Raw genomic sequence first — 10334 nt, 5'->3', positions numbered from 1 at the left:
AGGTTAAGTTAAAGAAGAATGTTTTATGTATTATGCCTTTTAAAATATTAACGTAGCTTCCTATGTCTATCATGTTAACTTTATATACTTAAAACAATCATGCTTCTGTTTAACAACCACCCTTTTTTAATTAATTTCAACAACATTGGGACCCAACAAAACTTTTGATTAGAATTCACTAACAATTTCCCCCGTCGACTATTACCAAAAAGAACTCCAACGAATTTTATATCATTAAATAGATCTTCTAAGATCATTGCTTTGCATCATCAATTCTTCTTTTAGAGAATAAATAAAATCCTGCTTGTCATATAAATTATGGACAAAACTTGCCATCTCCTCTTTGCTCTTGCAGTATTCATTCTGGTCTATCATCAAACTTCACATGCTACTATCCTCAATATTAACACTTAACACTGATGAAGCTGCTCTTCTTGCACTGAAATCATACACTTGGTCTCATCCTAACGACATCTTAGCAAGCAATTGGTCTTCTTCCAACCCGGTTTGCAGCTGGATCGGAATCGCTTATAGCTTCCGCCACCATCGAGTCACTGCTTTAAACATTTCTAGCATGCAACTTCATGGTACCATTCCTCCACACCTTGGAAACCTCTCATTTCTTGTTTCCCTCGACATCAGTGTAGACACGTAAAATTTATTGGGTCAAATTCATATAAAAATTAGATTTGACCCATATTTTATTGAACCTAAAATTATTTTGGGTTATAAAAATAATAAGCTCATTTTATTCCTCATCAAAGACTTCAAGGTCCATCTCACCTTGAGGCCCAAACTTATGCCACGTGTCAAGTGATGTGGCATCCCAGTCAAATTAAAGATCAATTAAGCAAGACCACACATATCCAATGATGTGGCAATCCAAGTCAAGTTCAAGAGCCAATAAAACATCACCAAGTGTCCCAAATGACATGTTTTTGGCCAATCACAAGCAACCTTGTCACATAACATTTGTGATAAGCTTGAAAATTAAATGGAACAATCAAAATAAGGCAAAAGAGGTTATTTACACTTGGATTGCCTACCCCTATAACTATACATAGAGGGTTACACAATTTTCTAGGGGGATTCTGCAAGCATTGGAGAAAGCTTCTGCATTGACTATACAGCTCTTCAACGAATCGACTAACGGAGTTCTGCCCGAAGGTCAACTCGACAAGACGAAGTGCTGTCAAACAATTCCTAGAAATCCAAACAAATTCCTGGGAGGCTCAAATCATCCGAAAGTTCGAGAATTACGCTACAAAGGTCCTCGAATTACGTAAAAGCTTAGGGGAGAAGAATCGAGAGAATAACAGAAATGTACCCACAGAATTACTTTAAGTAAAATTATTCTTTTTATTTATTTTTATTTTTACTTGCAGTTAATTTTCCGTACAACGAAAATTTGTTGCGAACAATCAGTAACAACACTTTCCATGGAGATTTTCCGAAAGAGTTGGCTCATCTGCAGAGGTTGAAAGTGATTAATGCCACAAGAAAAGACTTCACCGGAGCTGTTCCATCATTTTTAAGTTTGTTATCAAACCTACGCTCAGTATCTCTCGAGCAACCAATTTTCGGGGAAAATTCCTTCTTGCCTTTCGAATCTTACAAAGCTGGAAGTGTTGAACTTGGAGAGAAATTTTCTTGAAGGAGAAATACCTTGGGAACTCGGTGATCTTCCCTGCCTGAATTTTTTAAACCTGCAACTAAACCACCTTAGCGGCTCTATACCTCCATCGATATTTAACATTAAAACAATGCAACACATTGGTTTTACGTATAACAATCTTACTGGTAAGCTTCCATGTGTGACCATCTTCCGAACTTGGAAGGTTTTTACCTCTCAAGAAACTATATAGGTGGCGTTATTCCACCAAACCTGGAGAAATGCATAAAGCTTCATGAAGTCTTGTCACTGACTCACAATGAGTTTGCTGGAACTTTTCCAAGAAACCTATCCAACTTAACAGTTCTTAAAAGATTATATATTGGATCTCTGCATTTGGAAGGTAGTATGACATTTTTTAATCTTTCTTTTGATATCTATCATTATCTATTGTGTTTTGATTATTATATTATTAAGTTGCTGTTGTTATTTATTTTGTTGGGCTCTAGTGATGAAATGTGAATGGAAAATGAAGAAAAGAAAAATGGAGGAAAAGTGAAATGTTCCTTTACTTTACGGAAGAATTGTACTGCCACATAACTGGGAGAAAGAAACTTTTTTATGCTTGATAATAGAAGCATTCCTCTAATAAAATGGCTAACTCCACCACACGTATTAGGAACCTTGTTCAAAGAAACTACAGTATGCATTAAAATTAAACTAAACTAAACACAAATGATATACTAGGAGGATTTCAACACCAATCTCCACTATCTTCACACCATAAACACTAGGAGGATTTCAACACCAATATCCTCTATCTTCACAACATCAACATTTCAGATTAAAACTCAGCAATCTAAGGGATTAACTCGAGTACCTCACCTCAACAGTTAACTATAACAGTTCTATGCACTAGTTCACCGCTCCAATAAGTCAAACTCGTTTCTTGTTATAACGCCTCACAAACACTTCACTTCTAACACTAAACAGAAGTTATTCTTGATATAACGCCTCACAAACACTTCACTTCTAATCTTGTTATAACGCCTCACAAACACTTCACTTCTAACACTAAACAGAAGCTATTACAACTCAGTTAAAACTTCTAATGCAAAACTAAAATCGACACCAAAACTGCCACCTAGTAATAACTTGATATTTCCAGTTGCTAGTTTTCATCGTCTTGCTCTTTCTTTCTTTTATAGTTTTCCAGATCTGTGGATGCGTAAAAATGTGCTACTCAATTGCTTACAATGCTGTGTATATATTGCTTGTTTGCCTCCCTTAGGTTACAACTACCTTTTCCTTGCGCAAACCAATTCCTGTAAGGAGACCTGCATGCTAGAATACACCTCATTAACATAAATAAAAAAATAAAAAGATCTCCGTTTAAATTAGGACTCCTGATTCTTTTCAATACATTATGATAAATAAATACACTTTTGGCCTAACTCAACCTCAAAAGCTAACTTATGAGGGGAGGATTATCCAAGGCTAAGGAGACCAAGGACCCTTTAATCCATTGATGTGGGACTCCAAAACCCCCCGCACGCCCAGGGCTGGACATCTGGAGCGTGGACAATATAAGATGGGGGGCTCCCAACCCCCCCCCCCCCCCCCCCCCCCCCGCACGCCCAGGGATGAACATTTGGAGCGTGGACAATTATAACGACCCGAAATCTCCTCCCGGGACGTCACACGGTGCTTAAGGCTATAAGTAGCCCCAAGCTAACCCTTTGAGCCTGTCACTATATAAAATAACTCATTTCAAAAAGAAATAAACAAAATACTAGCACTGTCATATCAAATGATAGAAAATACGAAGAAAATACCTGGTCCAAATGCCCACAATACTGAAAATCTCAACATACTAACAATCTGATACTAGTCTGACAAAGTCTCTACTACTACATGAACTAGAGAGCCATTGGGACAGGTCCTAACTGACTCAAATTGAACTGAAAGCAATAATATGTTTACTAAAATACTGGAATATCTGAAGATAGGTCCTCGAACCATGAGGACTCACCACTGTAGAGATGTAGACAAAGGTACTTGGAAATCACTGGCGAGGCTGGGACTGAGCACCTGAACCTACATTATAAAATAATGTAGCACATAGACGTATATGTGGATCAGTACTTGGGAATGTACTGAGTATATTGGGGTGTATGCATTTACATAAAACAATATCAATACTCTTTAATCAAATCATGCATGCAAATATGAATGACTCACATAGAATGAATAAGTCTAATATAATAAGCTCATAAATCATGTAGAATGAAGCATGTAACACAAATCTCGTGAGTCATTATACTTTAGATTTAAAATCTATACTCTCCTCTTATTCTCATTACTCGAAGGCTAAAGGAAGCTTTAAACAATACTTTCAACTCATGCATATATCTCATAGAGAGTAAAACTTCTTTAATGCTCAAGAACTTAGAATTCCTTTACACTCAGGACACTTGGAACTCGAAATTATATAAGTTTGGTTTAAAAGCTGATTATTTACTCTTACTGGTAAAGAAAACTACTTCCTTCTTGGGAAAATTTTACTTCAAGAAACTATTCTGAAAATCTTACTATTAGGGAAAAATACTCAAAAGTTGTTTACTCACTGTTTACTAGCAGAGAGGTTCTCTTAATCGACATACACCATGCGAGCTACATGGAGTCCAACGTCTTATCCTCCTAAGGAAGAAACCTCACATTGGAGATAGGCATCATACTCTTGCCAGTAAGTATAACCTCAACTCAGTGATCACTTATCTCGGCCTTGAGCCCATAAATCTCAATTCTTCGATGGCACGTAGTTCTGGGGTATGAAACCATAGTAACTTACCCAACTCAGTGCTAAATACTACTCCCTTTAGTTAGCTATGCTCATCTCATGGAAATCCACTTTAAAATAATCTCATGGTTCATAAGAACCCAACTATAAAATTCGTAATCTCATTTGGTAACATGGATTTCAAAGCTACTATGACCATTGAGGTCAAAACTTTCTCAATGATCTCAAAATACTCAAATCATGGGTGCTTATAGCACAAAAGTTCATAAAAAACTGAAATCTCAAGTAGGGTTTAGTGACCCATAATCAAATCTCAAGTTAAGACTCATCAAAATGCATACTAGATGTTATAAGGATACACAAATCATATGGAAATCTGGAATGTTCAACAATTTGTCTTAATATCTTAACATACTCATGTACTTCAATTTCTAGAACATTGGCAAATCTCAAAATCCCATGCATAGTAATATTGGGTATGAACCCACACTTTAAATTCATAGGAGAACTCATAAAGCCATATATCTTTGTAATTTAAAACAAGTTTTGGGCACAAAAACGAAACACTTGTCCTTGTTCAAACCCCACATACCTTTAGATTGTAACTTAGATAAACAAACTTGCTTGAGACTCTTCTTCTTACTCTTGAGAGAGGTTCTTGAAGCCTTGGACTTGGGGAACTAGAATCTCAACGTAATTTGTAGAATCTATGGTGAGTTCTTGAATTTCTTGGAGAAGGGTTTTGGGTTTGTTCTTGAGGAAGAAACCCTAGCCTTTGAATGTTTTGGGAGATAATGAAGTCATATGCTTCATTTTGCATATATCTAAGTATTAAAAAGGGAAAAGACCAAAATTTCTTTTAAAAATGACTTAAAAATAATGAATGGGATTTGCGATGGTCGGTGTGATGATTCGTCGCTAGTCTGACGGCCCGTCAGATCATCCGGTGCATGTTGGTAAGAAAAAGGCCACACTATCTCAGTTGCGACGGTCTTAGAGATGGTCCGTCGCTAGCTTGATGGTCCGTTGTCTTGTCCATCGCACTTCGGCCAGAAGAGGGAGTTACTGCCTAGGTTGCAACAGTTTAGGCGACGGTCCATCACAAGCTCGACGGTCCGTCAACCTACCCGTCGCACCTAAGCAAGTCCGATAACTCTTAGTAAAACAGACATAACTTCTCACCCCAATATCGGATTTGGATGAAATTGGTATCGTTGGAAAGATAATTCAAGTTTCCACATGACAGAAAGTCATTTTTGGAAAATTCAATCAAGGTTAAAATATTAATTAGTTGGGAAGTCACTTTTCAATCTTTTAGGGTAGGAATTACACTTCACTTGACATGCTCTAAGGCTCAGACTACGAGGAAAATTTTGCGGGGTCTTGCAATATCTCTAATAACGCTCAAATTGCACATTAATTTAGTACAAGGCAGTCGTCATCAATATATTTACCCAACTTTAGAGTCAGGGACGAATCCACAAGGAGCAATATGAGTAACGATTAAACTAATTTGAAACTACAGCTATAAGTTGATTTTAAACAAATGATACTAAAAGATAAAATAAGGGTTTTTGATGATCAAACAAATGTTAAAGTTTTAACTTGCTTTAGAGCTTAAAACTAAAATTTCAATAGTTAAAATCAGTGATAGAGAAACTAGGGTTGTGATCACTATGATTATTAATCCCCATTAAATAGTAGTTGTAGTGTTAGGTTCTCATGACTTGTGGGAAACACTAAACTATCAATTTCGACAATCCATCTAAGGGTTTCTCAACCTACTTAGATGGTGAACTCCCTAATTCTCTCGAACTTAGGAAATCATTCTATTTGTACTGATTTTATCTCAAGTTAATCAATCTTGTTACAGCATCAATCATTAGATGGGAGCTTAACCTTCCCAAATCCTTGTTGATAATTCGCTACCTTTAGTTTATTTCTCATTTTGAGAAAATCAACATGAGGCGGGATTTATTATTTGCAACCAATAAATAACAATCATAACAAAGGAATTATCAAGATGTCCCCACAATCACTCAAACCCTAGCCAACTATTAAATCCATGGGGAATAATCATAGATTCCACAACCCTAGTTGTAGGTTTTAGTTCCACATGAGAAAGAAAGAGATAGCAATAATTATAATCATCATTCAAAGTAATTAAACTTACAAAAGATGAAGTCTGAAGTTGATTCTCTTCCAAGTTCAAGAGAAAATTCCCACAACCAAATCAAAGAGTTGAAAAAATTGAATTCCAAGTTAAGAGAGCCAAAAAGAAAAGTAAACTCCCTTCGAATAAGTTCAAGATGTTCCACCCCTTTTATTAGAAAACCCTAACATATGCTTTGAATACTTCATCCTAATTATGGAAACAAAATCACATATCACAGTATTTTCTTGGACAGAAGACAATGTGTGTGAAGGCTTATCAGCAGTATGATGTCTTATCAAGAATGTCGTCAGCTCCTCTTCATATTTGAACAAGTTTTGTCTTCAGCTGATGATGAAGCCTAACGGCTTATCAGACATGTGACGACTTATCAAAATTGTCGTTGCTTCTTCACTTTAAGTCCTCAAGCACTGCCTAAGCCTGACGGCTTAACACAACTCTGATGGCCTATTACACGTTGTTGTTACTTCTTTTAGCTAAATCTCATACACTGCCTAAGGTTGACGATGACTTTGATGACTTATTAGGATTTTAATGAAATACCAGATAATGTCGTCACTTCTTAACTTTAAATCTCATATACTGGCTTAGGTTGACGGCATTCTTGATGGCTTATCAGAATTATGACAACTTATCAGAGATGTCATCACATTTCTGCTCCAACTTCCTCACACTGTCTACAGCTGACGATAACTCTGATAAATTATCACAAATTTGATGACTTATCAGACAAGTCATCAACTACACTTTCATGGCCACTTGTTCTAAATTCACCTCTTTTTCTCTTATTTTCTTTGGTTTTCTTTCATCTTGACTTTCCTGCATAATCAAATAGAAAACAATCAAAAATGAAAAAAGTTGCTTAAGACCTTATAATTATTTTTAGTTAAAAGCCTCAAATGTGTTAGCATCTGCTCATACATCAATCTCCCCCTTGGGAATATTCGTCCTTCAATGTCGCTAGTTAGACTACGAACACAGGAAAAGCTGAGTACACATAGCTGAAGCAATTTGCTAAACGAGCTTAAAATTTTTCTAAACTATTGAATACTTCAGAAATTGCAAGAACTCATGTAAGAATAGATGTATAGTTGAACTTTAGATTAGAAGGGCTGAATTAAGGAAGAATAATACCTTCGTATTAATTTGAACTCGTGGAGAAGAGGTGCGGGTACTTGGCTCATGTGTCTTCTTCTGCCTCCCAAGTAGCACCCTCCATAGACTGGTTCCGCCATAAAACTTTGACCAAGGGAATTTTTTTGTTTCTCAATCTATGGATCTAAAAATATAGGATCTCAACAGGAATCTCATCGAATGACAGACTGTTCTGAATATCAGCAACCTCTGAAGGATCTACTGCAAGAGAATTACCTATATGCTTTTTAAGCATGGAGACATGAAAAATAGGATAAACGGCTGACAAATCTACAGGCAACTCAACTTCATAGGCTACTTTACCAACATGACTCACGACTCTATAGGGGCCCATGTAATGAGGACTAAGCTTTCCTTTTTTACTAAAACTCTTCACCCCTTTCATGGGTGAAATATTTAAGTATACTAAATTACCCACCTCAAACTCAAGATCCCTTCTTCTCACCTCAACATATGACTTTTGATGACTCTGAGTTGTCTTCAACCTTTCTCTAATCAACTTCACCATTTCCATAGCCTCAAATACCGCATCAGGTTTAATCACTGCAGTTTCACCCACTTCAAACCAACCTATAGGTGATCTACATCTTCTACCATACAAAGCCTTAAATCATACCATCTTGATGCTAGCATGGTAACTATTGTTATAAGCAAACTCTATCAATGGCAAATGCTCATCCCAACTACCTTTGAAGTCAAGAGCACATGCCCTCAACATATATTCTAGAGTTTGAATGGTCCTCTCAGCCTGACCATCTGTCTGCGGATGAAAAGTAGAACTTAAATGAACTTGGGTACTAAGACCCTGCTGAAATGCTCTCCAAAACTGAGAAGTAAACTGAGTACCCCTATTCAAAATGATAGATAAGGGAACTCCATGCAGCCTGACTAGCTCCTGGATATACAATCTAGCATAATCCTCAACTGTATAATATATATGCATGGGCAAAAAATGTACGAACTTAGTCAACCTGTCTATAATAACCCAAAGAGAATCATGTTGACGACGCGAAAGAGGTAAACTAGTCACGAAGTCCATATTCACCTCTTCCTACTTCCAAGTGGGTATACCAAACTCTTGCATCACACCACCAGCTCCTTGTTGTTCTACCTTAACCTATTGTGACGTTGCACGCTTTGCTACAAACTCAGCTATATTCTTGTTTATACCACTCCACCAATAGATTCTCCGCAAGTCGTGGTACATCTTAGTAGCGCCGGGATAAATAGAATACCACGTGCCATGCGCTTCAAACATAATCCTCTGCCTCAAATTATCAACACATGAAACACATAATCTACCCTACAATCTCAACATGCCATCTCCCCCTTGGAAGAAAACCTTTACTTTTTGGTCCTTAATTGACTCCTTCAGACCAAACTAGGATCTCTGTCTTACTTCTCCTTAACTTTCGAAACTAAAGAGGATTCAGAACTACTCTGCACCAAAGTACTTCCCTCAGTGGATTTAAGCAACCTAACACCCAATTTAGCCAGATGGTGCACATCACAAGATAACTCTTTCTTAACTTCTTCCATATGAGTAACACTACCCATGGACAACCTGTTAAGGGCATCTTCCACTACATTGGCCTTGTCCAGGTGATATAACACACTCATATCATAGTCTTTTAATAATTCTAACCACCTCCTCTGCCTAAGATTCAACTCCCTCTGAGTAATACATATTGTAGGATCTTATGATCAGTAAACACATCAACATAAACACCATACAAATAGTGTCTCCATATTTTCAAAGCAAAAAACTACAGCAGCTAATTCAAGATCATAGATTGGGTAATTCTTTTTAAGAGACTTTAACTATCTAGAGGCATAGGCTATAACCTTACCTCTTTGCATCAACACACAACCTAAACCAACTCCAGAGGCATCGCAATACACCACAAAACCATCTGTATTATCAGGCAAAGTCAACACAGGGACTGAAGTAAGTTGAGTCTTCATGTCACGCCCCAAATCTTATTAAGGCGGACTGGCACCCATTGCCGGTAAGGCTCGGGAGAACCAACCTGTAGCAATACATTACCTATGAACATTATAAGTTACTTTCATACTAAACATACCCTCAAAAGATAAATAGGACTAGCAAGCCAAAAGATATTATATGACTAGGCCGTTGGAGCCACAATGTCTACGATACGATACATGACCATACTATACTTTACGTAGTCTACAAAGCCTCTAGACAAGAAACGTTATCTTATAAGGGTCGGGACAGGCCCCGCCTCATGATAAGATACTATACAATGCAAAAAGATATGATAAGACTCAAAGCCCCGAAGCAACCTGGAGCTCAATGACTGCGGTTGATATCCTGTACTCTTACTAGGGAGGTTTATTAGCTTCTGTACCTACAGCATGGAATGCAGGTCCCCAAGAGGGACGTCAGTACGAAATAATGTACTGAATATGTAAGGCAACATGTACTATATATGAGATAAAAACTCAAATGAAACCATGTACTGCTGTAGGGTAAAAGACCACCTGTATGAATATTGTGGAGTCATGTATCTTATAACAATTATGTTACTTTACTCTTATTACTTGTATAATCTGTGCACAGCATGTAATAC

The 10334-nt window shown here is 37.1% G+C and overlaps 1 protein-coding gene across 1 annotated transcript; it reads left to right on the top strand.

The window, feature by feature from the left end:
• The first annotated feature begins 385 nt into the window (after positions 1–385).
• Positions 386–1654, top strand: LOC124899467 (putative receptor-like protein kinase At3g47110). The gene is made up of 3 exons (XM_047414359.1): positions 386–651; positions 1085–1282; positions 1426–1654. Exons 1-3 carry the CDS (start codon positions 386–388, stop codon positions 1652–1654), a joined length of 693 nt encoding a protein of 230 aa, XP_047270315.1.
• Positions 1655–10334: the final 8680 nt, after the last annotated feature.

The sequence above is a fragment of the Capsicum annuum genome, chromosome 6, assembly GCF_002878395.1.
Source record: "Capsicum annuum cultivar UCD-10X-F1 chromosome 6, UCD10Xv1.1, whole genome shotgun sequence".
NCBI lineage: Eukaryota > Viridiplantae > Streptophyta > Magnoliopsida > Solanales > Solanaceae > Capsicum > Capsicum annuum.
Note: the sequence above shows the minus strand (reverse complement) of the source record. Positions and strands in the feature narration are given on the sequence as shown.